Raw genomic sequence first — 25,004 nt, forward strand, 5'->3', positions numbered from 1 at the left:
GTTGCTGGGCTGCAAAGCCTGAGAGGCAGCCATATAAATGAATACAATCATGCATTGCCGATTGGTAATCTCATCTTCAATTTGTAGACGTCAGCAAAGGTAAAAATGGTATATGTGAGCCGCGGAACGCTGGTCGAGGAAGAGCAACACGCATTACTTCCGTTTCAGCTGCCTCCCTATCAACTCATCCCTCTACTCACTCCATCCTCACTATCACCTCGGATAGCAACACCGTCTGCATATACCACGAGGTGTTGTGTTTGAAATTATTGTCGGATGGGAGCATAATAGGATATGGAATATTTTCACAGAACACAACATCGTTAGTAAGTATCAAAACGCCTTACGGCATTTTTTTTATTTTTTCATTTTTTGTATGTACAAATGTCATATTGTATTGTATACTTTTGTCGGAAATGAAATAAAATGAAATGAAATATGTTATGTGCTTTAGCAACGTTGAGCAATTTAAAAGTTACTGCAGCGTGAAAACTGTAAGATGAAAGTTGTTGAGCTACCTGTTTTGCTCTTTAATTTTCGTGACTTCAAGCACCCATCACATCCATAACCGTATACTGCTAAGTTTCACACGGTTATACTTGAATGCATCCTCACCTCCTCCTGGGTATTGTTTTGACAATTTTATGTATTTTTCCAACCACAATTTCCAACCTTTTACTGAGTCTTTAGCACGAAAAATAAAACGGAATAGTGCAGACCTCTTGGTGTAGCCTATGGATACAACAGCTTAAACTTTAGACCACTAATTTAACATTCAACAGCGATAGAGTATATAGTCCTTGGTAATCCGAGAGTGAATGGTGGCTTGTCCGATATATCCATGGTAGTTGTTGTTGTTGTTGGGTGTGTTTTTTTTTTTTTTTTTTTTGGGGGGGGGAAACAACGATTTATATATATATATATATATATATATATATATATATATATATTCGTATGCATATTTCAACCTTAAAGGACAAGTTCACCTTCATAAACATAAGGATTGAGAGAATGTAGCAATATTAGTAGAACACATCATTGAAAGTTTGAGGAAAATTGGACAATCCGTTCAAAAGTTACGAATTTTTGAAGTTTTTGTGCAGTAACCGCTGGATGAAAAGACTACTGCAGTGTGTGAATAACTTAGATGTCACATGCGTACAACAATATAAGGAAAATATAAAGAGAATTTCACAAAATTTCATCTTTTGAAAAAAGTACACATTCCCCCGACTCGTTACCGACAAATGTTATGGGTAATATTATTCCCCCTGCCTTTAGAGAGAGTCAAGTCAAGTGCTCTTTTATTATGCGAAAAAAGTGAAAATATGTTGAATTTTCTTTACATTTTCTTTATACTGTTGTACGCATATGACTCACAAGCAGTAGTCTCCTCATCCAGCGGTTCCAACACAAAAATTTTAAAAATGCATAACTTTTGCATCGATTGTCCAATTTTCCTCAAACTTTCACTGATGTGTTCTACTAATATTGTTGCATTCTCTCAATCCTTATGTTTATGAAGGTGAACTTGTCCTTTAACAAAAATTTCCTCATATCAGAGAAATCACTAAAAAACAGAGTAAAGTCTTCCCTTCTGATGTTTAAATTCTTTATGGAAACTTTGATAATTATTTTGCCTTTCAAATCCAACAAGCGATATATGCAACGCCTCATCTTATCTTTGCGTAGGCCTATATTTAGTAGTCCCTAACTGTTGATAACATATTCATTTGTAAGTCAGGCAGAAATTATATACATGGGTGATTAAAACAGATCCCTGCATTTCCAATCTGTAAATCTGATCATTTACCCAGGGCCTATACATGTATCATACACCAATCACAATGTCAGAAGGACCGCGGTGTTTTTCTTAATCACTTAAAGTGCAAAATAACACTCCAAGTTAGAGTAGATTTTGTAAAATGAGTAAAAACAGCTAGAATAGTCGATTTTTTGTAATCAAAACCGGAAGTAATTTTTTTTAAACACAAAAAAAAACATGGAATTGAATATACCTCATAATGCAAATTAAAAGAAACAGTGATAACTTTTACTTTCGACGGTTTGCAAAAATCTGACACAGAAGCAAGCATATGATTTTTTGATCGATAATAATCAAAACCAATTTCCCCTCAAGTTTTTAATTGCTAGATTATAACCCTATGAAAATTTGACGAGAATGCGAGTTAAATTTTGATCTATTTCATATCAAAAGGAAATGTAGAAATAATCTATTGAGCACAATATAAAGTGTGAGACTTCTATAAGAAGATGCACATCACCAAAGTAGTACGAATAATAATGTAATGTTTGAGGGTGGGTTTTTTTTTTTTTTTGTAGAGGGTGGTCGTTTTCTCTCTTTTTTTTTTCTTGTTTGATGTCATTTACAGCTGCAAACACTTTAACTTGCTGTATGCGATTAAAAGGAAATTAATACAGTAAATAATCATTTCTTTTGTGAAAGTGCATATGAATACCATTGTGAAATAAATGATTCAGATTCAATTTATATTCATTTTTCGACAAAAGCATATAGACATCACTTTTTGGTAACAGAAAATAAGGTGCGTAAAACTATATAAGGTGCTTAAAACTATGTAAGATGAAAAGAGTGTTCAATATAAATTGTATAACCCTACGATAATCATTCATTGTCATCAAATTCAATATCACACAATAATGTATATAGGCACAGTATAATACGCCGTCAATGAGTTATACCTTTTAAACAAATACTTATTATGATACAATGGTGATAAACTTATTGTTTTAATATTTTTTTTGTGTGTGTCCCACTAACCCCTTTTATTGTACTTTAAACTTAGTTTTACCTACGGTGCGTCATTACAGTAATTACACAATTAATTCATACGGGTTTTTTTTTTCTTGACTTAATTCACTTCGGCCATGCCGATTTTAGTATATGTCAGTCTCGTGTCTTAAGCGTATTGTTTTGTGTATGTGTGTTATACTGGTGTGTGATTTTTATGAAGTCTATTGTACTCCAGGGTTTTATCATTGTATTTGTTCACAGGGCTCCCCTGGAAAGTAGTTTAGAAACTGAGGGGTCTACCCTGTTTAAATATGACAGAATAGATAAATAGATAAATACAGTCATGGTTAATATGTTTACGAAATAATTAGCCATGCATGATGCACGCGTTGTTGGGATTTCATCCAGAAATGACGGAAAGACAGACGACTAAGTTAGTACACTCAGCTAATTTATTTTAATGATATTGTGAATAGCGAACCTTTTTTCAAAGATATTTTATAGTTGTGATAGATTTTTGAGAGCGAAAATCTACTAAATTAACCAAACCTCGAGGCATTGCATGAATTGCGGCCATCATGAAAAGCTACCTTTATAGATCCAACACACTGAGTGGCAGTAAATGTATAAAGGCCTATTAACTTTTCAGTGTATAAGGAAAATGCAAACCATGCATGAAGTATCAGTTCGATGTGAAGTCATCATCTTTGATTTTCAAACATCCTCCAAGTGATTTCCGCTTTCAAAGCCATCTCTATAGCGGCCGTGTGTAAATAGGCCAGTGTATTATTGATGATGGCAATCCTGTATTATGCCAGTGGATATCTAGTAACAGAGCAGAATCCATCAACCTCGAAGCCTCGAAATGTCTTTACTGTATTATTCAAATTCATCGAAGAGACACGACAAAATAATAAAACATGCATTCTCACCATATCATAGATTAATGATGGTAGGTGTTGTTTTTTTCTTCATATCTTATTCACCATGCTTGCCTCTGTGTGTGTCAGATGCACAAAATTCATAATAATGATGGTGCTATATATAAAATACTTAATGTATAAGTATACATTTCAATTAATTTGTTAACTTTCCATTTCATTTTTAATCTAAACATCATCCATTCTGTCTGTTCATTATGTTCATTAATACAAAGTATTAAGCACACACACATACACGAAATAGTCTTGGGGAAATATCAATAATGTATACCACTATACATATCTCGTAAAATGCATATGAAAGCAAAAACATCCAGGTTCCAGCATTAAGAATCATGAACAGGGTCCATTGACCGGAACTTGTCGCTTCAAAATGCATGGAGATCATTACATTCGAAAAAGAAATCGGAATATTATACCATTATGACGTCCTCAAGAAAACAATAGCATGAACTCGCAGGCTCATCCCCACTTAATAACTAGTGTATAGATTTGCGTTTCTGTCAAGTTTACTCCATGGACCGTTTGATAATTACCTAATGTATGCTTATTTGTACACAAACACAGACATACAAACACACACTAGCACACACACACACACACACACACACGCACTCATTGCAAGCAAAGAAACGCTTTTTTTCACGCACCTGCTAAAATTTTCAGAGGACTAGCCTGTAGCCATAATGGTAGACCTTTCACTTTTCCTGCATGCCAAACAATATAGGTTTTGATCAGTGTCGATGTAATTACATCAGAAATATATAGCATACTATATAGTATGCGCTTCCCCAGCACCCAGCCTGTATCGCGTTGCATGCTTTATCCATTATTTCACTCTAGATTGTGCATGGTCTCTTTGGATTTCAGGCAAAGATAGCCCCTGGGCAGATCTCCGATTTTGCAGGCAATCGTGCACTTCATTCAATTCGTCTCATCAGTACATGTATATGGTCCGCAGTTTTCATTCTGAGGAAGTTCATAAATTAATTGACCCTTGACCTGAAGAACTGACATGTAACCCTTTTCGCACACGACAAATATTTTTTCCAGATTAATTCTAGCGAGCAGCGACACAGATATAATATTATAAGAAACAACTGCATAATACATGAGGATTGGGAATATAATTTCTTATCGACCAATATCAATCTTATACCTCCATGCTACTCTCAAAAAGTAGAATGACAATACTGCTTAGAATGACTTGCTTAGTATACATGAATGTTTTGTTGGGTTGCAATAATATACCTCGTGATGAGGACCAAGGGAAGGTTTGAAGATGATAAATCATTACTCCCAAAACAAACTAACAAACAAACGTGATTTGATGAACAAACATAATTGATTAGTAGATATGTATTCTCTTTATCTGAGGTCAACTTGCAAAACAGCGGTCTTGATGGTCATACAACATTGAATAAAGCAAACTCTGTTTTCAGACTCTTCCGAATGGTATCCACGAGTATGAATTTCTTTATTTCTATTTACGCTGTCATTCTACGGTGACCCTTGTGTATGCCATCGCGTTTAAAGGTCTTACAGATGAATGAAAGTAGAGCTCCATCTCCGGAGGGTAAAAACGATTTTGTTGTTATTGTTGTTGTTGTTGTTGTTGTTTCCGAAGTAAATCCAAAGACCGACAAGCATTATCATGGTCAAGGAGTTATTTTGTTGTTTTTGTTGTTGTTGTTGTTGTTGTTGTTGTTGTTGTTGTTGTTGTTGTTGTTTGTACGAGTTCAACTCGTATCGACTCTCGTCTTGAAGGTGAAGTGCATCGATTACGATTTCAGATCGGATGCCGAACAGATTCGAATGGTAATTTAGCAGATTGGATTATTCTGTTTATGATGTAATGTTGATGGAGATCAACGGACGCAGGCGTCAATGGATTCAAAACTCTCCAAATAAACCAATAAAGCTTAATGGATTTTCGTGTCGTGACAAACGCACCGTGTTGCTCCGGGTCCGCGTTCAGCTTTTACCAACGCATTTTTATTGTCATTATGAATGATCACTGACCTGATACTGGTATTGCACGTGTTCGTGGATCCTCGATGCATTAACGATGTATTTGCATCCTATAAAGATCGTCCTTGCACGGCCATCAAGGGTGCTACCGAGCATGAGTAAAATCACCCTTGCCACCCCCATCCACTCTGGAGAATTGGTTCTCTTCCTTGGACAAGTTAGGAACCCTTCCTGATATTTACCAATGTTCTAGAGAAGGTTGGATACCGGGGTTAGAATGCTATCATTTTGTCTTGACGCTAAAACTCAATGCCATGCGCTGCCAAGCACATAATTACCCAAGATGTGTAATGTTTGGAGTCCATGATGATTTGTTGGGGCTGTGAAATACCTATCCGTCAATGTCAGTCCTCATCGTGGCTGCTCATTCATTTTGTTATGTATACAAACCGAGTTTTCAAGCATGGCTGCATTCGTACAAAGACTTCAATATTTATGGCTATATATATTACAACGCCCTACGCTATACCAATTCCCCATCACCCCACCCCATGTACCCTTCCCATCACTGCCCTGGGGCAATGGAAGTGGTTGCCATAGCAACGATACGCTTCACATCCAGGCTTGTCCCAATTCTGTGCCGTTGATCTCATTATTATATTGTTGGAAAAAAATAGAGTTGGATGTCACTGCTGAGCGTCTCGGCCTTCCTCAGCTCGTCTCCCTGTGTCCCAGGTAGAATTAAGAAGGTTTCACTAAAGTCTAGAAACTATAAAAGAAGCCTCGGCTAGCGTGTCTAAGCCAGTCAGATTGGCCTCATTTTACCAGAGGTACGGAAAGAATGAATGGAACTTTCAGTTGTAAGGCTTCTTCATTTCTCTTTTCCTCCATTTTCCGTTTTTTTTTTTATCTCCTTTGGAATGGAAATTGAAAGGCATATATTTTTGCAGTATAAAACTTACCGGGTATATAATCATGTACAATGTACATGCCTGCGGTTGCTGTGTTCTGGTCGAGTGGAGCTGTGGACAAGGGTGTAGGCATATAGTCTCACTTCAAAAAACAAACAAACAAACAAACAAACAAACAAACAAACACTATAAATGCTAATAAATCTTTCTCATGATTAATGTTTCATAGGCCTTACATCATGGGCCAATGGAAATTGAGAAGCATGCATGTATTTTGTATAGTTAAAAACTTATCGGTTATATAGATTTTACGGCTGCGATAGAGTAGCACACACGCGGCCCCCTTTGCCACGTATAATCGCTTTTAGAGGTCATCACAATTAAGATCAAAATGATTTGATACGAAATACTAGTATACATCATGATCTTCTGCTGATCAATCTCATGCCAAGAAGGAGAAAGTAGGCTATATAGATTTCGAAGGGTCCTACAGTCCAATGGGAGACTTGTGACCGGGTGATAACATCGTCAACTCTGCTGATTTGACTATGTAGTTGCAATCAGTGATTTATGACAACATCAGAGTCTTTAATGCTAAAATTTCCATCTTTTCGGTGTTTACGATGTTTATTAAACCTTTATACCACACACCATTTTGTTTTAGCTTTACTTAATTCATTACAGCCAACATTAAAAATGATGAGACATTGAACACCTTTAATGATGCGTTGTCCATAGCACTTCCTAATAACACGTACTGTTTGTTTCAGTTTTTCTATATCAGGTTTGCAATACCGTCACCTGTCATAAAATTCGCTGTGAATACGGTTTCCGATAACCCTTGCAACAACTACAGCTTTAAGCTGTTCTATTTACATGCATGCGTTTTGTTCGTCCGCCGATGATAATACGGTGCGTCCCGTAGCCTAGCGATTGGCGTACACATGTTTACTCTTTACCTCGAGAGGGGGCACAGGTTCACCTGTTCTGAAAACAGAAGTTCTGATTTCACGTACACTGTATCGTCTGCAAATGTCATGCGTTTCGCATGGCTAGGTTATCTTTGGTGTGGACAGCGCGATATGACGACGAATCTAGTATAACTACGATTTCTGAAGACGCCTAAGCGGGATATATGCTGTTGTTTGCATTGGTACCTTCCTTGCATTTTGTGAACACTGATACAGTCACAAGGATTGACAGTTGACGCTCCCATGATCTTGCTTGTTGATGCTGTTTGGTATATCATACACCATTTTCCAGGCATCTACATATACCTGATGGTAAGAACGCGACATTTCACTCATGGTTTGCTGTGCAGTGGAAGTATATGGATTAATTGCCTTTTAACAATTCTTGCACAGGACAAATTCTGTATATAGCACACTAATCCGCCTAGAGGCATTATGTGCAAAATGTTCTGCACAGAAATCGCCGTGCCATATACAGTTCATATAGATGATGTTTCATACATAGAATTTGAGACATGTTTGATTTCGTTTCACAGCACGTGTATTGTCAAAGTAGAATATTGATTTTCATCTGGAAATGTGACTAGACTATTCTCAAAGCCTCTAAATAATGTGAAAGCATTATACAGGAATTGGCTCTCACAAATTGACTGGTTCGAAGTAGTTAAAACTAGATTAAATTGTTATTGTTTTACGGATCTGATTCTGATTAAAGATCTGATAACCATAAAGTTTATGCTATACAGTTTAATAAGACTTTATGGACATGAGATACAAAGGAGAGCTCCCATGCTCTTCCCGTATAAACTGCAACAATGGGCAACAGGGTATGTGATGACAGTCATTACAAAGGTAGTAAATTTTGTCGTAAGAATGATCTATATAATGTGCATCCATTAATTCTGTCGCATATTTGTTGTCTCTCCGGAAATTTAGATTTGATAAGATTAATAGTTTTCTGCATTTATGACAAACAGGAAAAGGAACGCTTGAACCCTCTCATTCTTTCTTCCAATTTATTTGTTTGTTTGTTTTTTTCTCTTTAAATGTATATATCTGATAGGAATACAATACAAATAATGTATTTCTATAATAGTTACATTGTTTCTTTGTGTATGCATGTGTTTCAGTGCACCAATCTTATGATAGATCTTTAACCTGTAAATATCAGCATTTATAGGCTTCTAACTGACTGTGTATTGTGTCTGCTTAGACACGAAGAGTGCTGATGACACCATCTTATACAAGACAGTGGTGCAAGGGTGGAGAAATAGATGATTCAGAATGTTTCTATAGGAAGCAGTTTTGTAAATGCTAAACATCGCTCATTTTCTATATAGGAGCGGATGACAAAGAGGCAAGGCGATCTCCCCCAGCATTGTTGTAACCTTGGTGTGTCGTTCACAATATCCCATCACTCGGTTCACGGTGCTCGCACAAAACATTTTGCCCGTCAGACATTAATAATGTTTTTGACTTCATGCAGAAGTCGAATTCAATATTCATGCAGCATCAACGAAACTGGTCGTCTTTGATACCCAGGGTAGCCTCATTCCCACAGAGCTCTGTCACTATGAATTGTTACCGCATACATACCTCATTATTGCCATGGTTACCAGGGAGTAAGTTCTACACCTTGGTCCAAAGGGATATCGTGTAGATACGAGGGCCTTATCAATCAGTACTTATACTCTTCACTTTTCTCTCTTTTTTTTCTTTCTCTTTTTTTTCTTTCTCTTTGTTACTTGCTGTTTTAGCTTTCAAAATAGTTTCGTTATTAGTACTTTGTGTCCTATCTCCATTGCAAAACAAATTTACATTGATACTTTTTTTCCTGGAACACGAGGTTACAAGCTTTGCTTTTGCGGTTCCTTCGTATTTCACGTGTTATAGATAATTTATCGTCCTTTATGTATACATATATATACATATATATATTATGCTGACACACTTTCTTTTAATTACCAACCTTATTTCATATTTTGTATTTTGCTAATTGCTTATTTGTATTTTTGGTTCTTTTTTTTTGTTAAGTACATGTACAGATGTGTTGTGAAATATGAAAATAAACAGCTGGAACTGTTCACTGTGTCTCAAGTGTAAGACCAGTGCAGTTTCAGCAATTCATTTCAAAATTTTAAAAAAAAATCCACTGATGGGCAAGACTCGAACGCAGAGATATCTCGTTCAAGAGCGTTTAGAGCAATTAATATGCACCACCATCCATAGTTTCAAGAAAACAGAATAATATGATTTTAATACTTGATTTGCCATATACTATCTAGACTGATATTCATCCTCGCGTAATGTCCAGGGAAGCCTGGATTTTTTTCCCCAGGGGACTGCTAAGTGTCAGGTTAGACGATGCTAAATATCGAAGCGGCACTGGTAAAGCACGGATGCAAAAATTGGAAGTGTTCCCGTTCTAAAATCAATTTATTTGATTAACCACACAACAGAGATCCAGGGCATAACCGGTATATCAATATATCATCACATTATTGTTATTCACGGGAACTTAATGAGCGTAATGCGTGCCATAAAGGACGAGAAAATAATAAGGAAAATCGTGTATATAAGGTTAAAATTGACTTGTTTAATATTCCAAGGACGTTTGTAGTGCCCAGGGCTTTCTAATTGCTCGCTGCATGACGCACTTAACGGATTAACAGTTGTTGCGTGGTCTTGAATGTTCATAAAAACGAGACAGGGTCAGTCAATGGCGGCGATTTCATGTAAGGAGTGGAGGTGTTGAGGCGGAAAACCGAAGGCGAAATTATAGTTTTAGACATGGTTATTGTTAGATATACGCTGAATTTTCGCGGTAGTTTTATTTTCGCAAATAGGCTTTTGATCATGAAAAAGGGGTAATATAGGCCTAACACTGCGTATATATTATGTACAAGTATAATTATGTAAAGTGAGAAATTAACAACTCACGAAAATAACAGTCTGATCATCTGACTTTCGCGGAAATGTATACGCGAAAATATCAGCGTGTACAGAATGCGTCTTAATAATGTGAACATGTTTTGTCATGGTTTTTCAACATGGGAGCCCTGCCTTTGTGCTGGTCAACATGTCAGACTTGTATTGCTAAATGATTCTGAACTTTTTGTGGTGTCACAACATTCATTTCTCTTTATAATCCAATCAAATTACTCTCTTATCGACCCAATTCTGCATTGTGACGTCAACATGTTGTCATTTGTTTTCCCACTACTCGTATAGCTGATACGATCTCACCAGTTTATTAATCAATTTGGTCTTTGACGTACAATGTGTTGTCGACATGACGCATATACGCAATAAGGTACATTGTGTACTTTGCTTTTAATTCCACCAATATCAACACACTGTTCGCCATGAATATTTTGTAACCTGCTTTCAATCTGAAATCCTTTTTTTTTTCTTTAAATAGGATGATTCGCCTGATCCTTCTCCATGAGAAGAAAGTCGAGGAGCCACGGAAGAATTCCCTGCACGCTTTATAGTCATAACGTGCGTTCCACCTCAGTGAGCTCATTGCAGTTCACTGCTCAGTCGTCGGATTGAGTACCACGTAGCTTCAAGAGAGTGCTGCCAGTTAAGTGTCAACGAGCAACACAAGTCACGAGCACGAATCAGTGCCCGGACCCATTTTATCGCCGTATCTTCGAGGAAACAACCAAAGGACGACATTCATACATTCATGTGTGCCTGAATTCGTGGGATTTCCCCCCAAAAATGGAACAGAACAGACTGTCACCAACTTGATTGACTGATTTGTAGTCGTTACTCGAAAAGCGGGTGGAAGTTTTCGAATGAACAGTACCGTCGACGCTCCTTGAAAAGCAGGACAAGCAGACGACAGTGTGAAATCGAGCGTGAGAACGTGGTCGCTGTTACCATGGTGTCCGCCGAGAAGGAGACAATACGGGTCAGTATATTTTATCTTCCTCTTCTCTTTCTTTCCTTAATAGCTCAGTGGATCGGGATATTGTTTGCCAACCCGAGTCAATGAAAGTGAAAAATGTGCGATGCTAACCCAGGGGTTCCACAGACAGACACAGCCCTATAACATTGTGAAGTGGAAGCAGGGAGCTCGAAAAATGACAACATGATTCTATATTGTCCTTTATTTGCGATGTCCACAAAGAAAAGATCTATTGCAACTAATCAATTACAAGTCATCAAGATAAGATTATTTTTAAGATATTATATAGTCTGACGATAAAGGCATATGAGCATAGTTTTCTACGTTTCTGAGTCATCATATCAAACTTATAGCTTCGTGCAAACCGAGTTTATACTACGATCCCATAGCGCCAACCGAGCGTGCGACGGTCAATAATGCCGACAATACACCCCCTGGAGTGATCGTATCTCAACCTGACCAGTATACTGCAGATTTGCCGATTTCATTTCCTGCAAAACGTAACCTTACAAACCCAAAATAAACCTTATCATAAGGGTATGAGGATTCGAAATGAGTTAACGTGCATTCTAACTATACGGCTACAAGACTGAACCAATGCCATTGACCATGTCAATGGCAAAGAATGTCCAGCCAAGTATCGATTTTCTTTCCGCTATGTCCGCCTGTGTTTGATATCGCGACGAGATAATCGATACTATCGCGGTCGTTTTCAAAAGGCTTCATCACAACGAGCTTATGACAACGCAACATGTGGTGTGGATGAAAACGTTGTTTTTGGAGTCTGTACTCACCGACAACAGATCGAAACGGAGGACATGAGTGAATGGTCACATTAATTGATTCTTCTTCGCTGCGTTCAAATTGCGTGTTCAGGATAGAAATGCCCTCTTTCATTTTGATATCAATCTTACTCTCTATTTTCGTATCAGTGGTATATTATTATTGCTGATTGTTAAAAAAAAAGAAAAAAAAAGAATACAGCATAGCTATAATATTCCAAAGATGTATGCGGGCATGAAATAAAGTTATTCTTGTGCCGTATGAGATTTTCAGTGACAGCAGCTTCAAAATTTATAAGTGTATGGGGGATTAAGAAGGGCAAGGAAATGAAGAGTTAAGTGTAAGGATGTTTTTGGTTGTCAAATTAAATCGTATAAAGATATAAAATGCTGTGATAAGAGAGACAGAGATGAGACGAGGGTTCTCACTGAATCGTAGGAGCTTAACAAAACGGCTGTTGGGTATACCAATAGATTGAGCTTCTCGCAGTGAATAAAAATTGTAGATGAGACGTGCTTGATTAGCTGCGGTGCACACAAACACATATACACACACAAACAAATTCATAAAAATACACAAACACACACCCGCATACACGGAGGACACCATAATACGCACATAACGACATACAATTACAATATTATTGTTAGAAGACTGTACTTATATACCACCTACCCCCATACGCTTTGTTCATGCCTGAGGAAATCGATTAAAACTTGATTTGATGAATTATTAAACAAAATCGCTCAAAAGACATCGATCGGATATCTGTCCGTGCGTGTAGTCGAGCCAGCCTGTCCTCATGACCCCGTAGGCTGCCTGGAAACGACGGAGTATTGATTTCGTTATATATATAATCAACTGACCAATCTGATATATATATAAATATATATATATATATATATATATATATATATATATATATATATATATATATATATATAATTATATAAACTGGTAATGCATTTTTGGCCATTAAAGAATAAACGATGACCAGTTTGTTTCTTCATTTCTTCGTGGAGCCAATACGTGAAATCTCAACACACACACACACACACACACACACACACACACACACACATATGTATATGTATATATATATATATATATATATATATATATATATATACATATATATATTATCTTCTGATCTGTTTTTCAAGCTTGCCTCATGTATGATAAACTGTGTAAATGATTACGTACCCGCTGCCTAATGTCAATTTATTCGCCATTGTCGTGGTTGTATTCTCGTGGAATGCAGAAATATCATATTTATCGTCTTCTGCAAATTTGCATTCTTTCCTCACCTCTTGTCCATGTTCCCTCTATAACATGCTGTAGCTATTCTAATGCATTAGGTGTTCCCAGAGTTCTATAAGCAATTTTCAGTCATTTAATTTCTGATTTCATTTCTTTGAACTTTCCCACTTCAATCTTACCTGTTAAATGCATAAGAAGAATTAGTAGTAGTTGGGAATCGTCTGGTTTGATTGGATGTATATCTTGCGAATTGGCCCAATTTTGGAAGCCACATACATTCATCCTTAAGTAGAACGCTACAGTGATACCATTCCCGATGTTTTCATATACCCTTCGTCTTTGTTTTCTCCTGTTACAAACAAGAGACTGTTCCATAAAAATGAATGCTAACTGAAGGAGCAAAGATGAATTAACCCTGAAACTTGATAATAATTTTGGAGCACATTTTTTGTGTCACCGTTTTCTCCTCTCGTCTTCGTTTTCTCCTGTTACAAACAAGAGACTGTTCCATAAAATATGAATGCTAACTGAAGGAGTAAAATGAATTAACCCTGAAACTTGATGATAATTTTGGAGCACAATTTTTCGTCTCCATCCATCGGTATTAATTTTACGCTAAATTACATTCTCAATTTTCCAGCGCCTCTGTTCTGCCGTGCAGGAGGGCAGAACGTCAGAGGTCGATACCATTCTTCAACAGGGGATGTTCATCAACGCAGATGAGGTACTATTTTGTTGATATGTCTGTATGAGCTCTGCAGAGTCATATCATTATGAGTTTTACTTCACATGCAGCGATATAGAGACAAACTGTAGTGTATACGACATTTCCTGTGTTAGGTCTCGTTGGTGAAAACATTTCTTGTTTTCGTTTCTTTTGTGTAGCTCGCCGTGTGGTAGGTATATAGTGGGATGTTTTTACTGTCTTCGTTTTATTGTCTTCGTTCTTAAGCATTATATCCAAGACCATCAATTAATTCAAATAAACATAAGAAAGAAAACAATTATTTGACACTACCGATGGCCAAGATAAGAAAGTAATTTTAATTTTGAGTTCATTGTTCGACCGACTGCATGAAATCAAATTCTTTCTGCTTTGCAACGCTGGTAAAAGTAAACCTACAATAGTATCTGATGTCACTAGGTATTTTTCCGCTGACTCGAATTTATATAGTCTGCGAGGAAAACCTCCATAATTATGTACGACACCAAAATTGAACGTGAATTTAATAACGCATTTACAAAACTTGCGGAGAGACGATGCTTCATTTTCGATGACCAAAGCAGGTGCTCCCTTCCGCTTTCTGAATATCCATTTTTCCAGCGTGTTCAGCGAGAGTGAATCAATAATTATACTAAATCGTTATGGCTTCAATGTACACGTTGTGTTTGCATGAATTACGTTCATGTGCACACGGACGTAGAACAATACATTTTTTTTTCATGTTATTGAATATACAGCCAAGTTTGACAGTGACCATGCACCACCCCCCCCCCCCCGACAAAACTAAACGTTAAATTCGTCTTGTGTACCGACATACAATTTACAAGTTAAACGACATTTCCATTGCTCTTTTTACGTTTTAAGTACACTTCTTTATATTTCTGCCATTGTTGCCATGGTGATGATAGGGCGGTAACATGGTTGCTAAGTCTCTCTACCGCAACCTCCTCATGCTGGCCATAGACTCACTGCAGGTGGAAACAGCCAAGCTCCTCATCAATCGCGGAATCGACGTCAACCATAAGACTTGGGTGAGGATACGGTTTATGATAATCATGTAGGGGCGGATCCAGGAATTCCGTAAAGAGGGGGCGCCGGCCTTTACAAAATTAAAGCCCCCCACCCCTCATTTTTCTATTTCTATTTCTTTTGTTTTAACAAAAAGTAAAGGGGGGCGCGCCCGGTGTGCCCCCGCTTGGATCCGCCACTATCATGGTTTGAGAAACCATGCAGGGTTGCCTCTGATAGCGTATCTAAGCTCTGTCCTTTATGAGGAAGCCTCCCATCACAATTTGCCCATGCGCGGCACCACCAGGTACGCCTGGGTCAAGAGGTACAACATCTTGTCCGAGAAAGTATCGATCCTATAGGCCTTAAAGGGATGATATAGTATTGGTTATGGTGAGGATTCACCTTTTAACTTAGATACTAAGAAACCACGAATGAAATGTAGTAGAGTATACAATTCTAAAAGGAATTCAAATTTTACGTGATGTAAATCAGTTTGGAAATGGCTGAGATATCAACAAAAAAAAAAAACACACACACAGAGTAAAACACGCAATCCTAATAAAAGATGGGTCCCATCATCTAGATCCCTTTGTTTTTGATATCTGAGCCATTCCAAAGCCAATTTTCATCCAATAAGCTTTGACTTCCTCTCAGAATGGTACATGCCCTTTCATATTCCAAAGGTTTCCCATAATCTCACCAAAGACGTTGGAAACCTGACATTCCATCTCAACCAAAACTATGCCATCCCTTAACCGTTCAGGAGCAAAAATGGGAAAACTCTATTTCTCCTTTCTTTCTCTATCTCAACGAATATTTTCTACCCATACATGCATCCAGTGTTGGTTTAATCATCTACTATACCAAATTTGCTGCTTTGTTTTGTTTTTGTTAAGACTACGTTTGAATGAAAATCGCTTCCGGTATGTTTGATGCCTCTGCTGCTGCTGAGACCAGAGTCTCGTTCACTACAGCATAAACCGACCGTAGAGCGAAGAAGACAATCATTTGCTGCCACACACGCTATGGGATACACCATCAGTATCATCTTTGTTTGTGTTCTCACAGAAATGCAAAAATTGATATGCAGTTGAACCATGCTGGACGATTAGAATGCACACACTTACAGACAAAAGTGATTTTCTGTGGATTTGTCTCTATTGCAATATGTTGCAAATTGAATTGTTGTCATGTATTGGTGGGATTCATTCCCTATATTTGTGCTGTTTAGGTCCTGCATGCTACGCTGTTCCTCACCAAATAATGATATTATCTGGAATACAGCCACATCACGCAAGGCAGTGAGATGAAATTGATTTCATTCTATTTATAGGATATCTAAGGACAGATACCATCTATTCTCTTTGAAGAGGCATACTCTAATCGCATTACAACTCAAGTGGAACATTCGACCTGTCGCTTAAAAGCTGAAAGATAGCATCTATCGTGTTACCATGGTAACTCCATGGTCGTACTTGAATCAGTGATCGCCGCTCATGATGTAATGACATTATCTGCATGAAGTGAATTTATACCAAAGCGATGAATACCACACATTTGGTACATGTGTCTTTTGCATGCATAGGGAGTGAATGGCAAGCAAGGAGCGCGGGAAATGGCGGTAGAAAACGGGCTGGATGAAATAGTCGAACTTATTGACACCAGGCTTCCTGTTTCAAAGGTAAGACAAAAAAAACACCAAACAAACAAACAAACAAACAAACAAACAAAAAACAAGAAGAAGAAGAAGAAGCGAAAGTTGCACCCATGCATGTATACATCAACAAACGCACAAACATAAATGTGTCTTTACAAATGCCTATATTATCTTCAAAAGGTGATTTATGGAGATAACATATTACGTTGACATTGCCACACACTCTTCCTTTGGTTTGTATAATTAGTAATCTTTCCGTAAATAGAAAAACAAACAAACAAACGAGAAAGATCACCCATACTAAATCTTCACAGCTCCAGAATAATTTGATTCGAATGATATACAGATATCGCCCTTTCGAGTTAGTTGAAAAGAATATTAATTGATAAAAATTTGTATGGAAATCAGTGGGAAGCTTTGCAAGCAATGGCACGACTAAGTTCCCGCATCTAACAATGTCTAATCATTGTAACTCTACAAAAGCCACCAATGTCACTCTTTCATGGCAATACTTTGAAATACCATGCCTTCGTTAGTTTGTGCTTGAGTTTGATGAAATAATACCCTTGTGTTTGATGGACTTCACTGCATTTGAATAAGAACGTTAAATCAAATTCCCATCCAATCTGATACACTTTTATCATCCTGGTCCGAGTGATTCAGTGGTATAGGAATTTAGGTGCATCAGAACAGACAATACGATTATTTCGTGAATGGGGGGGGGGATGGTAGGAATGTGTGAAGAAATTTATTAAGTTCTTAAATGCAGTATACTTGTTTAAGCTTAAGAAACAACTCAAAACAGCAACTCAAATATTCAGGGCAAACAGCTAAATACATTCGCGACCTTACAACTTTTAAACTCTAAGATCACATCTTTGAAAGTTGAACATCAAAGCTGTGAATATTTATGTGTTAATCTGCTCAATCAATAATTTATTTTCGAGCCCTTTTTGAAAGCCAAAAGTTTTTCACTCTTATTCAGTGTTATGAGGAAACTGTTCAGCATTATACAGGCCTCTCCATAATGTTTTCACACATTTGGTTCCTTAAGGGTACAACGTGGCACTGTAGAGGTGTAACATAACACATCAAGGGTGGCAGTATAAAATAGAAATATTTCCTCTTTTCCTTTCAGCGATTGTTTAACGCTGTCACGGATGGTCAACAAAGCACAGTGGAAAACCTGGTGAAGCATTTAGACGCCGATTTGAACATGAAAATTGTGAGTATCCTACTTCTGTCAAGTTACAATAATGATTAACAGAATGATAACTACATAATAGTATACAATAATGTATATTAAAGTATGGTCTGTCCTTGGCTCTATTACTCATACCATACCAAAATGTACCGAGATATAATGACTGTCTTGTAGTGACGCCACAAATTGTAGTGGTCTTCTCATTCAGCGATGGTGGCACCAAAACTCTAAAAATGCATAACTTTTCAACGGATTTGCCGATTTTCTTCCAAATTCGCTGGTGTCTTTTGCTAACATTGCTGCATTTATTCAATCCACATGTTGGGTTTCATTTCCTCCTACTAACAACGTTGAGCTGGATAGGGAATGAGTGTCTTTAAATCAAGCCTTTGAACCAGTCTTTTTTTCCTGTGAATGGTAAAAATGGAATGTAAAAATCACACAAATTGGCAGGATGTTGTCACTGATTGAGAATGCTTGATGGCGCTGGTAATTCTATTTATTGAAATAAATTGTCTCGTGATTTCATTGAGATTTAACCTTTTTTTTTCTACAGGCCCTAATTCCGTTTTTGTTTTTATGCCTCCGCCACGAAGTGGTGCCGGAGGCATTATGTTTTCGGGTTGTCCGTCCGTCCGTCCGTCCTTCCGTCCGTCCGTAATGAATTTTGTGGACAAGGTAACTATCAAAACCTTTTGAGGTATCCTAATGAAACTTGGCATGTATGTATATCAGGGGCTAAACTTGTGCCTATCAACTTTTGGGTGCACATGCTCAAGGTCAAAGGTCAAAAGGTCAAGGTCAAATACATACAATTTCACTATTTCCACCATATCTATGCAATGCCTGAAGATATTTTCTTGAAACTAAGTGTATACATGTATTACCCAATTAAGATTCTGTGGTGAAAGTTTGGGTCATGAGGTCAAAGGTCAAAAGTTCATGGTCAAGTACATAAAATTTCACTATTTCCACCATATCTATGCAATGCCTGAAGATATTTTCTTGAAACTTAGTGTATACATGTATTACCCGATTAAGATTCTCTGGTGAAAGTTTGGGTCATGAGGTCAAAGGTCAAAGGTCAAACGGTAAAGTGAAAATGTTCAAACTTCACCTTTTTTCTCTGTACCTTGGAAATTGTTCAAGGTATCTTCATGGAACATAGTATTTATACATGTACTGACTGGCAGTGATTATCTAGAGAATTTAGGGTTCATGGGGTCAAAGGTCAAGGGCAACACTTCAAAATTTCACTATTTCCCTCATGTTTATGCAATGCCAGCAGGATTTTTTTTTTACACTTGGTGTATGCATGTATAACCTAATAGAGGTTCTCTTGAAAGTTTTTTTCTTTTGTTTTTGCCTCAAAGGTCAAAAGGTCAAAGATCAAGTGAAAGTGCTGAACTAATTTTTTCCTCCCTATCTCGGAAGTGGCTCAAGTTATCTTGATACGTACTACATATTTATGCATGTTCTGCCTGACAGTGATTATCTTATGAATTTTAGGGTCAAAGGCCAGATGAAAATGGCAACAATTTACTATTCAATACAGAAATTGCACTTTGTTGAAAATTACTCAATGCATAAATGTATGAATGGGTCAAAGTCAATTTAAAGTCCTTAAATCCCAAATACATGCTCTCCTATTCATCCAATTAAACCTAGGTCAAGGAAGGTGAACATTCAACACATTTGTGACAAACTTGTCATTTTGTTATTTTGCCAATTTTGTGAAAATGTAATCACACATTGTCCACATGTACTATCTAGACCTATTAGGAGAATCATGCATTATATGGCGGAGGCATACCAGTCGCCATAGCGACATTTCTAGTTGTTTTTGTTTTTGTTTTTCTTGTGCAGGACTTGTATGGGGACAAAGCGGCTGGATGCAGCGCCTACACTCTCCTCATGGTGGCGCTTAAAAACGGTCATGTCGAAATCTGCAATGTCCTCATCGACAAAGGCATCGATCTTGAATTCGAACATCAGGTATATAAAATGAAGCAAGAAACGGCTCAATGCGAAATAATTCATGTTTGGCTTTTAGAAGCAACTCATTGCGTAATGTGCACATTGCATTTAAGAAAGAAGTGAACATATACATTAAAAGAAAGAAGTGAACATTTTTTTTTTCGGGGACCTGATTGAAAACCATATGAACTACTGCAGTATACTGCTTTACACCATTTAAATTCACTATGTATGGCCAAGGAGGCGATAGGCGAGCTCGCCAAACCTCCTTGATATGATTATGACCAATTAATGAAGTACTAGTACAGTGTACCTGTAATATTATATAAGTCATGCATCGCAAATTAATGTGTAAATTCGTTTCATCAGGCGTGAAATTACATTTAGGAATCAATTATGTCCAGTTGTGTTCAGCTGTGTTAATGAAAAAACAAACAAACAAACAAACACAAAATCAACAAACTAACTTGCTTATGCAAAGCCGCAGGAATTCAAAGTCGTATCATACTTCTATAATTCAGGAGTGGGACCGCCCCGATGCAAACAGTGAGCCAATCCTGGTCGAGTCTTACGATGCGCGTAAACTCGCTGATGACATGGGCATGGTGGGCGTGGCCAAAGCGATCGATAAGCGGAAAGGGGGAGTCACTGCCGTGGCAAATGGCCATTCAGTCCCACCCGACACGGTGGCGAACGGCACGTCAAAGATCGAGGTATCAATTATTTGTCTTCAAACAATGAAATTTCATATGTCTATCATCATTTTGCCATGTTTGCATGCCTTAAAAAATTGATGTTTTTCCGTAATGACTGTACTTGCATGAGTGGTACTATGATTAACACGGGGGAATATTTTGACGAAAAAAAGGCTTAATGTACTTGACTTTATGGAAAGTTATGACTTTGTACCTTTGTGTGTGTGCACGCACGCGCGCGCGCGTGGAATTCTAAAAACAAAATACATGTTATGTCACATTCAAGCCTTGCTCTACAGAAAAAAAAAGAATATAATCTGACCAAAAATGCATATTATTAGAATGAAAATTTCGACCAAGTATATATGACTCCAGAATTATGCTTATGATTTGCCCATATCGCAGTAGTGGATTATGATAACCGAAACACCAAAATTATGATTATAAGGTGGAGAAGAAAAGGGTGAAGACGAAAATTGCTTGTGAAATAATAATCGCATGGTGAAACGGTGACGTACTATAATAATTTTTGATTACAGTACTGAAGCGACAGGCCAGTTAATTGATCCAGTCAAATTTATGGATATACGTTTCTTTTAAATCAACGAGTTATCCGATCGACCTTTTGTTTCCGATTACGTTTCAGACGTTGAATTCCACTTTTCACACATAAGATATTGTTGTAGCTATATGTCGGGTGGTTCTGACACTAATAATGATTTGTCACTAATATAAAACTCATAATTATGCATACGCGTAGAACAAAAGATTTAGGCACCTGTGTAATATTACGACATTTTTTTTTTCTGATAAACGGGCTATTTGTAAATTAGCCCGACAAAGAAATGACCAACCGCATGCTCTTTATAGATTACACGCAAGTATTGAAATGTGAATAGGAACAAGAGCGTTGAGTATGTGAGGAGTGGGGGGGGGGGGGGGTTCAGTATGTTTGAAATTTGAATAAGTCAATTCACAGTTACAATTAGCATGTGCAGATTGACGTAACGGCAGTCCTCTTGAAATTGACATGGTAACTGAGGTATTTGATAAACTATAATTCTATTCATGAAAACTATGTTATAACTATTCATGTATGAAGCATAGGTGCATATCGAAATGTACAGGTGGATGTGTGTTCATTTCAATCAAATTAACAAAAAACAGTTCGTGCAACACTTACATGTAAATTGTCGCTTCCATAACACTCTGCTTGGCTAATTTAAACTGATGCTTTTCTAATTAAAAGATTAATACATATTTGAAAAGTCTGTGGTTCGGAGGTCACTAAATAAGTGTAAACTGGCTTATACGCTATGCATCCATTCAAATGATAGTGAAGTTTTGTAAGCAAAATAGTGAAAATTTAAACAATTGTGAAGTTTTGCTAATTTTCATAAATCAGTTCTTGAACAGTCAATATGAATAAATGTATGCAAATGAGTGAGTTGATGATATTGCTTTATAACTTGGAATATAATTTGTAGACATAAAACCTTGAAACTTCTAGATTTTTTTTAAAAACACAATCATGCCCCAGTCACAAATCTTAATAATTATATCTGACTGATCATTATCCTGAAATTCAGCCGTGAATAACACTTTATTAGCACAATATTTTGATTTTTCAGTTGTTGTTAGTGCTGTGTATGTGATGAAAGGAAAAATGGAGAAGTGATGACATCATCGGCTGACTCACTTTGCATATTCATATCAACTAATTTAGAACTGCATGTGTTTCGAAAATGAGCTTATCTTAACATTCCGTGGCTTCCTTATATTAACCGATCTTAATAAGATTTTCACTGTGCTTGTAAAGTTGTTTGTCTTTTTTTTCCATCAAGCTATTTCTGGTACAGAAGTGTTCCTTATTAACCCGACCTAATATCCACACAGCAATAATCATACTCATGAATTACTGTTCATCTATTAACGTGTTCTCCATCATTAACTGTCCACGCATGCGCTGTATAATGTCGACTTGTCAAGAAATCGGCACCCATCGTTTCTTCCACGCTAACCGAGGTGGATCCCCGCACATCTCACTCGAGTCTTCGGGAAACCCATGTGAGCATGCTCCATTCATCCCTCTCTCCCTTTCAGGCGTTTATCATAATATATGGCGCTCTGTCATACCAAGAGTGTTCCCGGTAATGCTTACAGTGGCGGATCCAGGAGAGGGGGGGGGGGGGGCGCACCGGCCGCCCTTTTTTTTTAATAAAAGAAAAAAAAAAAAAAAGAATTCACGGGAGCCTTCTTTTTTGTTGTTGCTGTTGCTTGGCAGCTGATTAAACCCCTTTACGGGTTTTCTGGATCCGCCCCTGGCTTATGCTGTCACCATGGCAGCAGCCGATAAGTTGTATAGGGAATTGATGCAATTGTGTGTATAAAAAAGTTTTTGTTTGTGTTTTTGTTTGTTTTTATTGTTCCATATTCCATGTTTCCTAGTAAACCATGATACATAACAATAAATTGAACGTGTGATTGTCCTAACAATGAATAAGAGAATTAACAGGACCTATATGTGAATCTACATCTAAGCATAACTTGCAGGGTCTGCTCCTTGCAACTTGCTAGTATCAGACCTTTTAGAATGAAAATTCAAAGTGATTGCTACTTCTGCAGCAACAGCCCCTATCATGATTCCAAAATTTGTGTAGTTTTTAAACGGTGTTTTCACAGTATACTGAGTTGTTGGTCGGTCAATCTGTTACTTTGCGGATTGTTTCCCCGTTTTGTTTTCTTGTTATTTCCTGATCACTGTCTTAACATAAGTTCTCTCTAACACAAAAAGAAACGTTCAGTCTCTTGATTTTGTTGAATTCTTGTTGCGAACCTTTGTATTGATATCTGCACGTGGCGTTGATGACCAAAAATACCTTTTTCTCTTGATCCCTTTCATGCGTCTTTTTCTATCATTTCTCGATTGCAATTTTAACCCGTACGTGTAAAGCTATGCTTAAAATGCCTAACAACTGAACACAAGTGTACCACCTGCACGCTACAACTGCATCTTTCAATGTGACAAACTGAGTTTACATTTTTGTTTTTGTTTTGTTTTCTGTTCCTGTCCCATTATTCTTTGTTGCCAGGTAACGAGACATGACGACACAAGAGCAGCCGCGTGCACCTGTGTGATAACTTGACGATTTCCCCTTTTATTCGAGGAGCGGAGGTTGTTTATAGGACTGTTATAGATGCAATCATTCACCAGCTAAAACATTGACATGTTACATAATGAATCATTGCCATGGCAACATTCCAGTGACGTCACCTATGATTACAGCGGTGTATACACCTTGGATAATTCAAGTGATGGGTGTCTGATTTGTACACTTGTAATCAAAACTCAATTCTGCTTGTATGATGACAATACATTTTATAAGTAGGTGGAGCTCTCCTAACAGCCAGTGGCCTCCACCTTTACGTTTCTAGAAGTGTAAAAGGTTGAAAAGTGCCTCGATGAATAGAAATGCGCCAACATCGCCACGATGATGCCATTTCCGGTAAACCTCGCAAAAAACAACAACAACAAGCAAACAAAAACCCCCTCTGAATGGCGCGTCGTTCTCAGATACAGCTCGATCTGTATATATCTCATAAAAGACGGGTTTGACTCGTCGTTGCGGATGGTATAGAGCTATCTTGAGACAAGTACTTAGCTTTTAAAGCACTGTTCTGTACTTTTTGCGTCATCAGAAGACAATGATAACTTTTTTCGGGTTTTTTTTTTTCATTCTTAACGCCTCTGACAAAGAGTATGCAACTCAATGTGTTTCATCTCATTTCAACATTGAATATTATGCTTTGTAACTGATCACATCACGAATTATGACTTGAAGAGCACAGACGGTTGAACGTTCTCAATTTTAAGGGTTGGAAACTGACGGTGAAGTTAACTGAGATAAACGTAAACTTTTGCTATAAGGTCAAAAGTATTGAATCACTTCCTGGTTTTTTATTGTCCAATAGCGACTGTCATGTGACTGTAGTGCCTTGGTTACCTCCGCATGGAAAAAAATGAGATACTGAAAGAATGTGAGGTCTCATTTTAAACGAATACATTGTACGCAGCATGACACCAATATCACTAATAATGTGCCCACAGTGGGCAAGACTGAGTACTGAAAATATATTATAGATTATAGTATCACCATCATTGCGTGGGGATATATCTAATTTGGAGGGGTCACACAGATCTAATACA

General features: G+C 37.4%; 1 protein-coding gene across 1 annotated transcript; it reads left to right on the forward strand.

The window, feature by feature from the left end:
• The first annotated feature begins 11,459 nt into the window (after positions 1 to 11,459).
• On the forward strand, positions 11,460 to 23,943 carry LOC139708687 (uncharacterized). Its single transcript, XM_071620621.1, has 8 exons — positions 11,460 to 11,489; positions 14,170 to 14,253; positions 15,162 to 15,284; positions 16,850 to 16,945; positions 18,060 to 18,146; positions 19,992 to 20,120; positions 20,624 to 20,815; positions 23,890 to 23,943. The coding sequence occupies exons 1-8, from the start codon at positions 11,460 to 11,462 to the stop codon at positions 23,941 to 23,943; spliced, it is 795 nt and encodes a 264-aa protein (XP_071476722.1).
• Positions 23,944 to 25,004: the final 1,061 nt, after the last annotated feature.

This window comes from Diadema antillarum, unplaced genomic scaffold (assembly GCF_040938485.1).
Source record: "Diadema antillarum isolate AM-2024a unplaced genomic scaffold, OU_Dant_1.0 seq00001366_RagTag, whole genome shotgun sequence".
Classification (NCBI taxonomy): Eukaryota; Metazoa; Echinodermata; class Echinoidea; order Diadematoida; family Diadematidae; genus Diadema; species Diadema antillarum.

What these genes read in the sequence shown, in the direction of transcription:
- LOC139708687 (XM_071620621.1), top strand. Translation starts at nt 11,460, where the DNA reads ATGGTGTCCGCCGAGAAGGAGACAATACGG. An exon ending in TGTTCATCAACGCAGATGAG is followed by an intron (nt 14,254 to 15,161) that starts GTACTATTTTGT and finishes TGGTGATGATAG; the next exon opens with GGCGGTAACATGGTTGCTAA. An exon ending in ACGGCACGTCAAAGATCGAG is followed by an intron (nt 20,816 to 23,889) that starts GTATCAATTATT and finishes CTTTGTTGCCAG; the next exon opens with GTAACGAGACATGACGACAC.